This window comes from Marmota marmota, unplaced genomic scaffold, assembly GCF_001458135.2.
Source record: "Marmota marmota marmota unplaced genomic scaffold, marMar, whole genome shotgun sequence".
NCBI classification, from domain to species: Eukaryota; Metazoa; Chordata; class Mammalia; order Rodentia; family Sciuridae; genus Marmota; species Marmota marmota.
In genome coordinates this window covers 21,917,152-21,931,370 of record NW_026000196.1, presented here as the reverse complement: position 1 = coordinate 21,931,370, position 14,219 = coordinate 21,917,152, and the positions used below count along the sequence as shown (strand labels likewise).

The window sequence follows — 14,219 nt, the reverse complement described above, 5'->3', positions numbered from 1 at the left end:
AAAAAAAAAAAAAAAAAAAAAAAAAAAAAAAACTCCCAACCCACCGATTTTTCTATTATTTTAGTTTCCAGTGGAACAGAATAATGAAGTTTACTGATATCCTGATTCTTTTGGTTGGGCCATGTTTTTCAGAATGGGTAAAACACTACTTAAAAGGAAGAAACATTCTGGATGCTTTATTTTTTGTTACTTGCTCCTTACTCTTTCACAGCGCAGGACTTAATGAAAATTTCATTTAACTGACTCCATCTGAATGTCCCTGTTCATCCAAATGAATTGAAGGAATGGGGACGGTGTTCTGGAAAGACAAGGGAAATATAGTCACCATTATGTTCCTCCCCAGGGCACTCTTCAGGCCTCTCCACCTGGCCATCTGACAGCACTGCAGATGTTTAACAGGACCTATAAGCTCTACTCCTACAGGTAAGTTTACTGGAGTTGGGGGAGGCTGACGGGACAGGCGGGCAGCTCTACTGGCATTGCACATCCCCTGGTTGCCTCCAACTCCTGCCTCATGGAGTAGCTAGATACCAGCAGATATGCCAAATCCTAGAATCCCTCGTGCTGTATTCATCTGAATCCTCCTCATCCTGCCTGCTCTGCCCTACCCAGTTTCATCATTTTTAAATTTATTTGTAGTAAAATCACATTCTTCTATCAGGCTTATTCTGTCCTGCTTTGAAGAAGGCTTGCAAAAGACTGAGGCGAGCCCATGGACTATGCAGGAATTTCCTAAGCCACCTATTTGCAATGTGGCATATTCATAGATTCTTGTGCTTTGTGAAAACTAGAGTGGAGTCTGTCTCATTCACTGAATTGTCCACATTGTAATAGGCCCTCGTTTGTTGAATTAATTAGCTGAATCATGCCCTAAACTCAGTAAGAGACTTCTAAAAGAAGCAGGAAAGCCCACTGAATGCTTTGTCACTGCACAAGGTTCCACCTTTCCCACTTATGTTGGGCCCCGACAGATGGATGTGTTTCTGGCCAGCCTTACCCAGGGCACTATTTCCACAGCTACCTGGGACTGGGATTGATGTCAGCACGACTGGCGATCTTAGGCGGTGTGGAGGGAAAATCTGGTAAGTGGAACATGTTGCTCAAATCTCCTTCACTGCATGCTGGCCACCAGCCACCCAGCAAAGGTCTGGGGCTGTTGTAGGCCTAGGAAAGACAGGCCTCAGATCTCGTCAGTGATGTCCTGACGGGGATGGAGGAGGACATGATTTACTGCACATTCTGTTGCTTTGTTTTTTGTTTTGTTTTTATCGTACTAGGGATCAAACCCAAGGCACTGTACATGCTACACAAGCACCCTACCACTAAGCTGCCTCCTAGCACCATTGTATTTTTATGAGGCACTAGTGAAATCATTTCTGAAACACAAATTCTAGGAACCCAAATAACTATACAGTCCTCACCTACATTTAGAGTCAACTTGTGTGTTACTAAGCTATCACTGTGACAAAATGCTTGAGATAAACAACTTATAAGGAGGAAGGATTTACTTTGGCTCATGGTTTCAGACATTTATGGAGAGTTAGCCCTGTTGCCTTTGGACCTGTGGTGAGGCAACAGTCAGGGTGGGAGTGCATGGCAGAGGTTACGTCATGGCAGCAGGCAGGCATAAAGAGAGATAGGAGGGGGTGGGGGCCTTTCAAGGGCTGTCTCCCAGTGACCTAACTTTATTCAAGTAGCCCCACCTCCTAAAGCTTCCACCACTTCTGAATAGTACCACATGCTGGGGAGCAAACTTTTAGCACTTGAGCCTTTGGAGGACACTTATCCAAACCATAGGAACTTGTTTTTAGGGATTTGAAGAGATGACCTGGTTTTTCAGACAGTTCAGGACAGACTATGAGAAGGGGATGCTGAAGCGGTTTCCATCAGGGGATGCTTTTCTCAGTCACAGCGATTCCCACTTGCAAGAACATCCCTCCCTCATCTCTGCTTTATGAAAGATCATTAAAAAAAAAAAACAAAAAAAACCTTGACTTCCAGGTGCAGTGGCACACACCTGTAATCCCAGCAACTCAAGAGGCTGAGACAGGAGGATCGCAAGTTCAAAGCCAGCCTCAGCAATGGGGAGGCGCTAAGCAACTCAGTGAGACCCTGTCTCTAAATAAAATACAAAATAGAGCTGGAGGATGTGGCTCAGGTACCAAAAAAAGAAGCAGCAGCTTGGCCCTTTCCTACAGTCATGTCTAAGAAGAAACCTGAGTCTTGCCAGGTCATTAGATGGAGCATCTCATTCCAGGTCTTCACTGCTCCTTCCAGTGGGCCTCAGGTCCACGCACAAATGCTCTTAGAATAATCTAGTTTTGGCTACCCTGAAGCTAGTATCAGCCTAGTTTTCCAGACAGCACTGACAGTGACCAGATGTGTATGTGTATGTGAGGCACTCTATCCAGAGTACAGAGTATGTTCCCCAGCCATGGGGCCACACTCTGCCCTCCACCTGTCCAACAATTCTGCCACTTCTTCAAGGGCCTGGTGGTTCTGCCAGGGTAGGAATGTTCAACTAGAATTATCATTTTTCTATGTAACCCTATTCCAGGTTCACTCTTTAAAATCTTGGTATGTATTCTCAATAGTATCCCCCTTGTTGTAAACCAAAAATATGTCCATGTCTCAGAAACACTTGCACCCCTCACTTCAGGGCCGGAAACACCTGCTTTTTAGCTGACAAGGAGAATGCAGGCACTATTTGCCCCTTTGTGGTTAGCTATGGAGTATGGCCCAACTTCCATTCTCTTCCCACTCATCACAGCATTGGGAAGGTTTCACCATCTTTATTGCATAACAGAGCACCCCAGACAGTGGTAAACAACAAATGGTGGGGCCGAGGATGCAGCTCTGGGATGGAGTGCTTGCCTAGCATGCCTAAAGCACTGGGTTTGATCTCATGTGCCTCAAGAAAGAAAAACAGCAAATAGTAGTTGTTTTATTGTTGTGTCTCATGATTCCACAGGGCTCAGTCAGGTGATGGCTTCACTAGAGTCCCAGAGTCTTGTGTGGCTGCAGTAGGGGAAGCTCAGGCTGGCATTCTGTGCCATGGCACTACTCTGTGTGGCTTTGCCCCCAGAAGGATAGACAAGGCTGCTTATGTGGCACCTCCAAAGAAGGAGGACCACCCTAAATTCACATACCATTACTTCCTACCCAGACCAGAATCCAGGAAGGGAACAAGACCCTCTCAGTGGAGAGCACCCTGCTGTCTGTGAGGGATGGCAGTGAGAGGGTAGTCTTGGACACCAGATACCAGCTTCTTTTGCTAGTTGTAGGCCCTGGATTTGTTCTACAGAGTAACCACCAATTAATTTATGGCATGGTGGCTTCAAGGTGGCTTCAGTTCCTGGTCTTGCCACCAACTTGCCAGTTACAACCTCATCATCTCTAAAATTGGGTAATGATGGCTCCCCTCCCAATAGGGTTGTATGACTGCTGACTGAACTGTACTTGGCCCAGTACCTAGAACCCTGAAGTCCCCAAGGAATGGCAAATAGTCATGTTTCCAGGGCAAATGAAGTTTGCTGCATCTTCTGTGATGGAGGAGGGTTTTCCTCTCCAGCTGACTTGGAATGTCCCCAGGAATCAGGTTTCCTCTAGCAGAAGGAAGCACTTCAGTACCTTGAATACCAGGCAACATCATTTTCTGGTTTGTTTGGATTTTTTTGTTTTGTTTTGTTTTGGGTACCAGGGATTGAACTTAGGAGTACTGCACCACTGAGCCACATCCCCAGCCCTATTTTGTATATTATTTAGAAACAGGGTCTCACTGAGTTGCTTAGGGCCTCTTCATTGCTGAGGCTGGCTTTGAACTCATGATCCTCCTGTCTCAGCTTCGAGCTGCTGGGGATTATAGGCCTACACCACCATGCCCAGCTGCTTTCCCTGTCCTGTAAGGCCCTGGTCTGGTGGCACTATGCTTTTTTTCTTTCCTTTTTTTTTTTTCTTTCATTTTTATCTCTTTATTTCAGTTAAGGATGGAAAGGACTTGGTCAGCCCCTGTCTATCTCCAAGTTTCAAAGGAGAGTGGGAACATGCTGAAATAACATACAGGATTTCAGGACAGAAGGCAGGTATGGTATGTTGGTCATTTGTCAGTGGCTTATGAGGTCCACTTGGCAGCCTGCCCATCCCCTGTACCTTTTCCAAATACCTCTCAGAAGGAGACTGGCACAGACAAGCCCAAACTGGCCCTGGAAACACAGGCAGCTCTGGGAACCCTCACCAGGGCTCCAGAGGCCTTTGTCAGAGCTTGGGAACTGCTGCCTTGCCTCCCCTCTGTAGGGTCTCTGCACAAGGCTTCCTTGTCTGTCTCCAGTGCTTCTTTCCAAAGGGCCCAATTTCCTGTCAGGCCTCCAATGAGGAAGGACCTCAGGTTCCAAGACAAACGGCTTTATTGGGCTGCTGGCCCAGAAGTCCTGTGTTGGGCCAGTTTTGTACACAGAGAAATGGAGGCTTCTCTGGCAAAGGCTACTTCCCACTGCCTGCTCTGGATATGGAGATCCTGCTGTCCTGTGAGTAAGCCTCACAAGACTTGCCCTCTCAGCTTAATGATCTGTACTGCTTTATACCCTTGGAGTCTGTGAAAATATTAAACTGTTGTTCCAAGGCTGAACATATGGCATAAGCAAGGCCCATCTTTGGTGACCACACAGGTTTACTGACTCATTGGTCCACTGTGCATGTTCTGAGGATCAGGTCTCCCTGTAGGCACCCAGCATACAGCAGGACAGTGCAGCTGATGTCCCCTGAGGAGGAATCTGACAGTAAAACATGAAAAATCTCTTTGACGAAAAATAAAACAAGGAAATGGGGGTGCCAAGAGGTACATTGCAATGTTAACTAGGACAGACAAGGAAGGCCTGTGGGGTGATTTGAGCCAAAACATGAAGAAGTGGAAATGAGACGCCCAGATCTAAAGCAGGGATTCTCCAGGCCAGGGGAAAGCAAGAGCAAAAGCCCTGAGATAAAATATTTTTTTTTAGTGAAGAAGGAGGCAGTAGTATGACTAGTCTGAGGAAAGACATTGGGAGGAAATGAGATCTGAAGGTCAAGAGCATGGCTCTGTGGCCTGTTGAGAACACTAGAAAAGAAAGGGAGACTGGCTTAAGGCAGATCAAAGTATGGGATATTGATGTGCCTAATGAGATGTCCAAGGCTGTCAGTATGACCTCCAGAGTCTGTTAATCTCTAGGGCCCCATGTTGCCATTCTTCTCCAGCCAGCTATGTGAACTTGACAAGTGGCCCACAGGGGCTCAGTGTCCCCCACCCTGTGATATAGAAAGGAAGCACTTCTGAGGCAGCTGCTGACATGTAGTTCAGTGCTGGCTGGCAGACAGTGAGTACAGAGTGACTGATACCCGCTGGCTGGTGAGGACAGCTACACAGGGCCCTTTACCTGGGGCCAGAGTTAGGGTACCCAGGCCACCTGCCTCAGAGCTGGGCTCCATTCTCTCCGGCCTCTCTGTACGTGGGGGCTTCCTTGCCTGCTGATCTGAACCAGCATGGTTGCTATTGCCATGTGCAGTAAGCAGCCCCTGACTCGGGATCAGCGGGGGCTTCTGGTACCACATGAAGTCACTAAGAAAGGCCCCTAAAAGCCACATATGGCCTGAGTGCCCAGGGCTCTTCAACTGCTGGGTGTATGCTTTTCCTTTCCCTGCAGGGAGCCTCTATGAGCTGTGTGCCAGCCGAGTGTCAGAAGTACTTCGAAATAAAGTACACAGAACAGAAGAGGTGAAGCACGTGGACTTTTATGCTTTTTCCTACTATTATGACCTTGCAGCCAGTGTCGGTCTTATAGGTAAGGATAGGGGCTGGCTGGGCATCGTGGATTTCCTGGGCAGAGGGCCTGTGACAGGTGAATAATTGTATTGCCATGTTGGAAGTAGACTTAGAAGGGCAGAATTGTGGGGAGACATCTTGTCATCAGGATAGGAAATACTGAGCTCTGTTTTTATAGATAAATTAGTTCCTTAAGCTAGTTAGTTCATGCATAGACAGTTACATACTGTTGATTTAGATTCCTGCTGGAGGGCAGGTCTTGCCCTGAGCTGACTCACATTGTTTAACTGCCTCAGACTCTTGGTATCTTGCCTGGGCCCTGTGGCTCTCTCCCCACCACTGGAGGGATCAGCCTCATGATGTGGGTCTCCCTCTAGCTTGTCCTTCCTAATCCAGGGAACAAGGTCAGTGCAGAGCCAGGTGTTGGAGTTTGCTGGGGCTATCATTGGCCAGATTATATAAACACTTGTGCGAAGGTTGTAAAGTCACTTTAGTGGTTGGAGACCAAAATTTTCTTAATGAAATAAACTGATAATAATATCAGCATGCATTGCCTGAGGTAAGAATAAGAACCCCAATTAATACTTTAAATAAAAAACTTCCCAGAAGAAACTAATGATGTCACTATTCCATTCCCTGGGACCTGGGGCTTCCCACAGCATCTATAATGGCTCTGCTGCCCCAAGACAGGACTGAGTGTGGAAAGTGCCAGCCAGGGTGAGTGGTCAAGGTGGCATGCAACCTCTTCCCAAGACTGATTGGCCTGCCAGGCCCGAGGAGCTAGAGTGGCACACTGTTCTGATTGCACCAGAGATTGTAAGCCAGAACCCACCCACCCGAGCTTGGTCTAGCAGCCCACTGGGGGTCCCACACCCTAGCCACAGGCTGTCCTTACCAGAAGGTACGCATCTTCCCTGGGGTGACCTTAGGAGGTATGGAGCTATTCAGTAACACAAATCCACCTGCCTGTTGTGGTCATGCTTGGCTCTGAAAGAGCAGTATGAGTTATATTTGGAATTCAGACTACCTTTTGCTGGGCACAGTGGTGCACAACTGTAATTCCAGCAACTCAGGTGGCTGAGACAGGAGGGTCACAAGTTCAAAGCCAACCTCATTAGCACCTTAGCAAGGACCTAAGCAACTTAGTAACACACTGTCTCAAAATAAAAAAATAAAAAGGTCTGAGGATGTAGTTTATTGTAAAGTATTATTCTAGTTGAATAAAAACAAAACACCTCAGACGACCCTTAATAGTGACATCTTAACAGTGATATTTACTGACTTAAAGAATACCCAGAGTCAGGGGCCACTCCCTCCATTACTTTTTTTTTATAGAACTCTTTTTTTAACCCACAGTTGGAAAATTGATATTAGAATACTGTTGCTGAATGAGTGCCATGGCTTCAAGCAGCATTTCCACCCCTATACTTTTACTTTTCCTAACCTACAAGTTTGTGCAGTCCATACAGTCCAGAGATCCTGATGAGGTTCCTTTGGGGGGGACATTGCAGGGTTTGGGGGGTGATGATCCTTGAAAGCTCCTCTGTTTGATCCTGTGGGGAACAACTGTCCCAATTTGGTCTAGCTGTACCACCTTAGAGGCCACAAACTGGCTGGGGTGTAACTCTGGTGGAGCATTTGTGTAGAATATGCAAGGCCCTGAATTTCATCCCCAGCACTGCAGAAAAGAGAAATCATGACCCATGAGTGTAGATGGCTACAAAGAACCAGGGGAGGCTAGTGTCTGCATCTCTGCACCTTGGAATTCCTGGGATGGGGTCCCTGGGCACCAGCCTCAAGCCTCAGCAGGATCATGAGCTTCTATGGTACTCCTGGAGACTGGGTGCCTGTCTCATCCTACAGATGCGGAGAAGGGAGGCAGCCTTGTGGTCGGGGACTTTGAGATAGCAGCCAAGTATGGTGAGTGTCATGGTGCTTGCTGGGGTAAGAGAGGCTGAGGGGGTGGATGGACAGAAACTGAGGAAGTGGGGGACAGACACCCCACAGTGTTTATGTGGCCCCAGAATTCCTTGATTCTGGGTTGTACCAACCAGGTGAGTATTCAGAGGTATGCAAGTGCAGAGTTCAGAGTGCACTGAAAGAGCAGTATGGACCTATATTCCACATCTGCCTTTTTAATAGTGACCATGGTCAGAGGCCTATGTCCTGTCCTGGCTGCAAAAGGGCCACAGTCCACTGCCTCATCATTGGACTATAAGGAACAGATTCCCTCATTTCATTTTTTCTGACACCTTTTCATTGCTACCCGGGTGACCACAAGAGTGATTTCCCCTTAGATGTCCCAGCGAGTTCATGATTATCACATGACCCTGAAAAAGTCAGGTTTCCTGAACAGTCTGGGTTGTGGAGGTGAAGGATTGCACTCTTGTGTTCCCTTTCCCCTCTACCTGTTACCTCGCCTAAGGCCCACTCACCCCAACAGCCAGGGAATGTGTGTGAAGTGTTGGTGTTGGTATTCTGCTCTTTTGGTTGCTGCTCCCAATTTGCAGGTCAAGAGTTAACATTTTAAGCAGGGCATGGTGGCATACATCTGTAATCCCAGCAGCTCAGGAGGCTGAGGCAGGAGGATTGCAAGTTCAAAGCCAGCCTCAGCCACTTAGTGAGGCCCTAAGCAATTCAGTGAAACCCTGTCTGTAAATAAAACACAAAATAGGCTTAGGGATGTAGCTCAGTGGTTAAGTGTTCCTGAGTTCAATCCCTAGTGCCCCCCCCCAAAGAAGTTACATTTTAGTATTTTTCCATAAAAAGTTCTACCTTCTCCCCACCACTCAATGGCTTTTTTTAAGCTTTCATGTCACTTTTGGGTTTTGCCCCTCTTCCTCAGAACAAGAGTGGATTATTTTAAGCTAGTTATTCTGTCATTTTCATCCCCTGGAAAGCACAAGTTTTATGCAGGTGGATACCTGGGAGTGATGTCCAGGGTCACAGGTGCAAAGATATAGCCTGGAAATTGGTGACTTTCCACTGTGACCCCAAGACAAGTTGTGCAGATCTCTGTTGGTCCTAGAGTGCAGGCTGGGGTAGGCTAGGACTGGCCGCATGGCCTGCCTTTGAGTTGCTCTGGTCATAGTCACCTTTCCATGCCAAGCTGCAGCCTTAACTATAAATAAGGAATAAGGATCTGGGTGGGTACCCAGAGTGGGTGGAGTTGGGGTCCACACAGCACACTGTCCCCCAAGGAGGGGATTGTCTGAACCTAACTGGGAATTGGCCATCTCCTCTCAGTGTGTCGGACTCTGGAGACTCAGCCACACAGCAGCCCCTTCCTGTGCATGGATCTCACCTACATTACCTTGCTGCTCCAGGAGTTTGGCTTTCCCAGGAATAAAGTGCTGAAGGTAGGGACTCACCTCTTGGGCACCTCTGTCCCAATTATGTTGTGAGGTACTGGGAACTGCTGATCCCATTATTGAAACCTTGTCCCCCACTCAATCCTTGGCATGCAAGGAACAGCCCAGACTTCCAGCTACTGACTGGGCTGCCTTAGTCTACAGATCTGCTCAGCCTTTCCCATATGAAGGTATATGATCTCTGCCTCTCCCTTTGTCTTTTCAAGCTGACTCGGAAAATCGACAATGTGGAGACCAGCTGGGCTCTGGGGGCCATTTTTCACTACATCGACTCCCTGAACAGAGAGAAGAGTCCAGCCTTGTAGTAGCAGAACCCCAGTCTCCACTCCAACCAGTATTCCTGGCTCCCATCTCCATGGACCCCTCCATCCTGGACATGATTTTATCCTTGAGGAGCCACCATGCTGACTGAGACCCCTCCTCCTGCAGCCCTCAGAGCTACCTACCTGTGCATCAGCCTCTGCTGTGCTGTGGGTGACCTGAGAGTGGGAACCTGACCTAGAACAGAGCCTTGCCAATGCTTCCTTCCTGCCTGGGATCCAGGTGGGCTGTGAGCCAGACAGAGCTAAGGGCCATACTGAGATTGAGGCACACAAGACCCTGTGTCCTCCTCTCCATCTCTGTGGCTGTGGCTGCTGTTGTCTCCGTCCCTGTGACCTGAATCTTGCTCTGGCTCTCAGCCTCTGTTGTTTCCTCCCCAAGGACAGGCCTCCACCTGTACCGGAGAGTTTGGAGAGGTTACACAAGCTGTCCTGGCTACTCTGGGGGAGCCAAGAAAGAACCAGTGTGACCTCCAGGAGAGCAGGTCTCTTGTGTGTTTCTCTCTTCCTTGGGGGTGAGCATACGATATCACCCAGTGGTCTGCTCCCTCAGATCTCGGATGATGTAAGGGTAACTGATGGGGGATGCTATGGGTAAGAAGAGGGGTGGGAGATCCCATGTGCCCAGGTCTGCTGAGCAAGTCTGCCACAGGCATAGCAGAGCTGAGTGTGAACTGCTATAAGAACATTCGTGGCCATGCTGCTGGAGCCCTCTTTGTCATGTGAGTGCTGAGTGCTTGTGTACAAACTATGTCTGAGCCGCTTTTTTTGAACACCAGCTCCGTGTTCCAGTGAATGTATTGCTGCTATGAGCCATTTGCAGACAAACAGGGAAGGGTCAGAAGACACAGTTCCAGAACCATCCTCTTGCAGCCCTTGTGCTGTCTTGGACTACAATCCATCTTCTGTGGTGAACCTGCCCTCCTCAATGGGCCTGGGTCATAGCTGACACTTGAGCATCGTTTGTGTCCCAGTGCCTGTGTCCACCAGGGTTTCTTCTATGAATGTGCAGTACATGGAATAAACTCAATCTGTGTTCCGCTCCAAATAAAAGGTTTACAAGGTTTTCTCCTGTGATTTCTGTTCGTTCACCTAACAGCTGAGATGTCTGTTAACTAAAGTTAAAAAACCTGCCAAAGTGGAATGACATAGGTAGTGTCTGTTACTCTCCACAACAGCAGATGGCCACCTGGAGACTGGGCTGATTCAGGTCTATCCACAGGGCTCTGTCCTTCCCAGCAGTTTTTTGAGAGCAAAGCTCCTCCTCCCACTTCTGGGGACAGTGACCCACAGCATGACCAAGTGTATTAGTCATGGTTCTTTAGAGGAACAGAATCAACAGGAAGTATAATTATAAAAAGGGACTTATCAGGTTGGCTTATACAGCCAGAAGATGGATAGTCAATAATGGCCGTCTGCAGGCCGGAGAGCTGAAAGAAACAGTAGCTGCACAGTCCAAGAGGCTAAAGCCCCAGAACGAGAAGGATCAATGGTGCTACCCTAGTCCAAGACCCAAAGGTTCTGGTCAAATTCCCAAGGGAATCACTGGCAGAGTCAGCTTTGAAAGAGTGAAGAAGCAAGAGTCAGATAATTTCAGATGATCATAGCAGCAATCAAGAACCCGTTCTAGAAGAAATTGAGCTTGCATCTGCTGCTGCTTGCTTGTTCTTCCAACTTTTTAAAAAATATTTTTTAAATTGCCAATGGACCTTTACTTTTATTTATTTATATGTGGTACTATAATCGAACCCAGTGCCTCACACATGCTAGGCAAGTGCTCTACCACTGAGCCACAACCCCAGCCCCTTGTTCTTCCAACATTTATTCTACCCAAGCCATCATCCAGTGCTGTCCGCGCTTAGGGAGGGTCTCCACTTCAGTTGGCTATCCCACATGCCAATCATTCCTTGACACACACAGAAGCCTCTTAATCATCATTATCTCTTAATCCAATCAAGTTGACAATTCAAATTAACCATTACACCAGAGAAAGTTCTGGAAACTTCAGTTCCTCTGGCAAGTACTAGGACCCCATGTCACTCTATGCTTAGCAAAGATCTGACTTGAGTCTGGTACAATCCCAAAGAAGTTGCATGCCAGGGAGAGAACTGCAGCCCACCCCACATCCGGAGTGCTCACAGCTCCCCAATCTGCCTATGAGGGGATGACAGGTCTGACTCATTAGACACACACACACACAGGGCTGCAGATGCTGAACAAGCCATTTGGCAGAGCCCTGTGCAGAAAAGGAAAGGGCTCTGTAGACCACAAGGGAAATTTCACTCCTCAGCTCCCAGAGCCGGAACTTCAGTGGGCCAGAGCAGGAGAGGGAGCCAGTGAAAAACTTATCCAATGTTTGAACAGCCCTTCACTTGCAGGACACTTGGAAAAGGGTGGGAGCGAGCTCACCCAACAGAGTGTGATATGTGGGACTCCAACTCCAGAGGCAGAAGGGAGACCCTAGGACATGAACAAAACCAGAGCCAGCTGTCCTCTACCCCTAGGACTCTCCAAAATTATTCCTTAGGGAAGAGGTCTGGCCAATTGGTGATACAGGCCAGAAAAGAAAGTAAGAAAGATGCTCCCCCACACCGGGGCCAGCTCCAGTAAGCTTTCACTGAGGAGGGCATGAAAAAAACCTGTCCTCTGCACAGCCCCCGCTTTGTCAGGGTTTCCACCAGTGCCTTTTCCTTCCATAATATCTAATGGTCTGAATATTTAAAGAACTCTGGAGGCAAAGCATCAAAGATGCATGAAGGTAAAGCAAAAATTGATTTGGTCCATTTAAAGAGGGTTAGTGACCTCACTCCTGAAAAAGGGTAAACAACTGGAAGTTTCCCAGAAGAGTAACAAATAAGTCATGGAATATTTTTGGGCTCAGCAAAATATGCAAGTCATTTCATCGAGTGTCTTTTGTGATAATAAAGGAGGCTCTTGATTTCTAAAAATAGTAATGTATGTGTCATGACACAAAACAACCAGGGATACAATAAAAGTTGTGCCCTCCCAGAATACATGTGCACTGTATCTTAGGTCTGCCTGGTGCATCCCACACACCTGCTGCCTACATGCCCTTTTCTGCTCTGTTCCCACTTGAAATGGCAGCTCCGCTACATATGTCACATACTAAGTTGCCTTAGTCTTACAGTGGTTGGTGGCATTCCTGTGTATAAATAATAGGACCTCACAGCATCAAATTGTTTCTAGTCCCATGTCCATACACATGAGCCATTCTGACATTGCCAGATCCAAGGTCATGAGTATTTTCGTTAGACATCAACATCCCATCCCATCTGCAAGAATTGGTGCTGGCTTCTGGGCACCCTCATGACAAAATGGTGACTGGTAGTTTTAATATGCATTGATCTAATTATTTATTTATTTATTTATTTAGCAATAGTGGAGATTGAACCCAGGAGTACTTTATCACTGACCTATATCTCCAGTCCTTTTTAGTTTTTGAGACAGGATCTCACTAAGTTGCAGAAGCTGACCTTCAACTTGCAAATCCTCCTGTCTCAGACACTGAGATAGTAGGCATGCAACACCACACCCAGACTAATTCAACTTGTTTGTCTAAGAGACAGTTGATTCTCTTTTTTGAAGCATCTGTTTGTGTTCCTTCTCCATTTTTCTAAGATTGTGGCCATTTTCTTATTGACTTTAGATCTATATATATTTAAAGGAAATTAGCCCATTGAGATAGAATGCGGATGAATATGCATGAATATGTTTTTTTTCTACTTCATTACTTTGTGGTATTTTTTCAGTGTGTAATATTACTATTTTTATTTAAGTTGATTTTATTCAAATTTTATTGTAAATCAATTACAAATTTATTTAGTGATTTACTGGGTTTCTGTCATAAGTAGAAAAGCTTCCTTGCTAGTATAGTTTTAAAAGTTAACCAGAGCACATGCCTGTAATCACAACAACTCAGGAGACTGAGGCAGGAGAATTACAAGTTCAAGGTCAGCCTCAATAACTTATCAAGACTCTAAGCAACTTAGTAAGACCCTGTCTCAAAATAAAATTTTTAAAAGCGGGCACGGGCGGGGTGGGGGTGGGGGTGCGGCCTGGGAATGTGGCTGAATGGTAGTGTGCTCCTAGGTTCAATCCCCAGTACAAAATAACAACAAAAATTTGACCAGGGCCTGGGATATGGCTCCGGGTTAGAGCACTTGCCTCAGGATTCCACCCTCCGAATACCACAAAAGAAAAAAAAGTTAATCAAGTGGACTTACTATGGTTTTAGTTTTCACAATGCTTTAAGTGCTCTAAGCACTTGCTTAGAGCATACTCCAAGGTGCAATCATTTTTTCGGATGAATTTAATTTTCAGAACCATTTCAGAGTCATTGGAAGGCAAAGGTGATGTTTAAACTGGGCTAATACCATTTTGGGGTCAAATCTGGGCTGACTTTAATGAAGCAATCCAAAAAAGGAACTTTCAGAGGCATTCACAATTATAGCAGTGTCAGTCGTAGACTGAGGTTGGAACTTTGAGGATGAGCAGTTTCTGGCAGAGCTGTATTTATGAAACTTGTTTGGAGACCACAAGTCTGAGGAATATTTGAAGCAACTGGATCCACTTTGAAAACCAGGGGCATGCTGCTGTAACAATACCTGAGATTATCTGGATCAAGTTTCTGTAACTTTGCAAGTCCAAGAGTCTGGCACTGGTATCTGGTGAGGGTCTTTATGTCACATCATCTCATGGTAGAAAGAAGAAGGA

At 46.7% G+C, this 14,219-nt stretch overlaps 1 protein-coding gene across 12 annotated transcripts in view; it reads left to right on the top strand.

Moving 5' to 3' along the window:
• The window catches only part of Entpd6 (ectonucleoside triphosphate diphosphohydrolase 6), a 28,902-nt gene extending 18,351 nt beyond the window's left edge, over positions 1 to 10,551 (top strand). For 4 of the 12 annotated variants that reach the window (XM_048790418.1, XM_048790417.1, XM_048790421.1 and 1 more), the window contains exons 9-15: positions 344 to 423; positions 937 to 1,082; positions 3,981 to 4,082; positions 5,676 to 5,813; positions 7,658 to 7,714; positions 9,041 to 9,153; positions 9,867 to 10,551. In XM_048790418.1, coding sequence (XP_048646375.1) covers positions 344 to 423; positions 937 to 1,082; positions 3,981 to 4,082; positions 5,676 to 5,813; positions 7,658 to 7,714; positions 9,041 to 9,153; positions 9,867 to 10,004 — 774 coding nt within the window. In that variant the 3' untranslated portion in view covers positions 10,005 to 10,551. Of the gene's footprint in view, positions 1 to 343; positions 424 to 936; positions 1,083 to 3,980; positions 4,083 to 5,675; positions 5,814 to 6,453; positions 6,512 to 7,470; positions 7,715 to 9,040; positions 9,154 to 9,371 lie in introns of those variants that run through there. The other 8 variants (XR_007342942.1, XM_048790422.1, XM_048790424.1 and 5 more) reach the window with 8 other exon arrangements.
• The last annotated feature ends 3,668 nt before the right edge of the window (positions 10,552 to 14,219 follow it).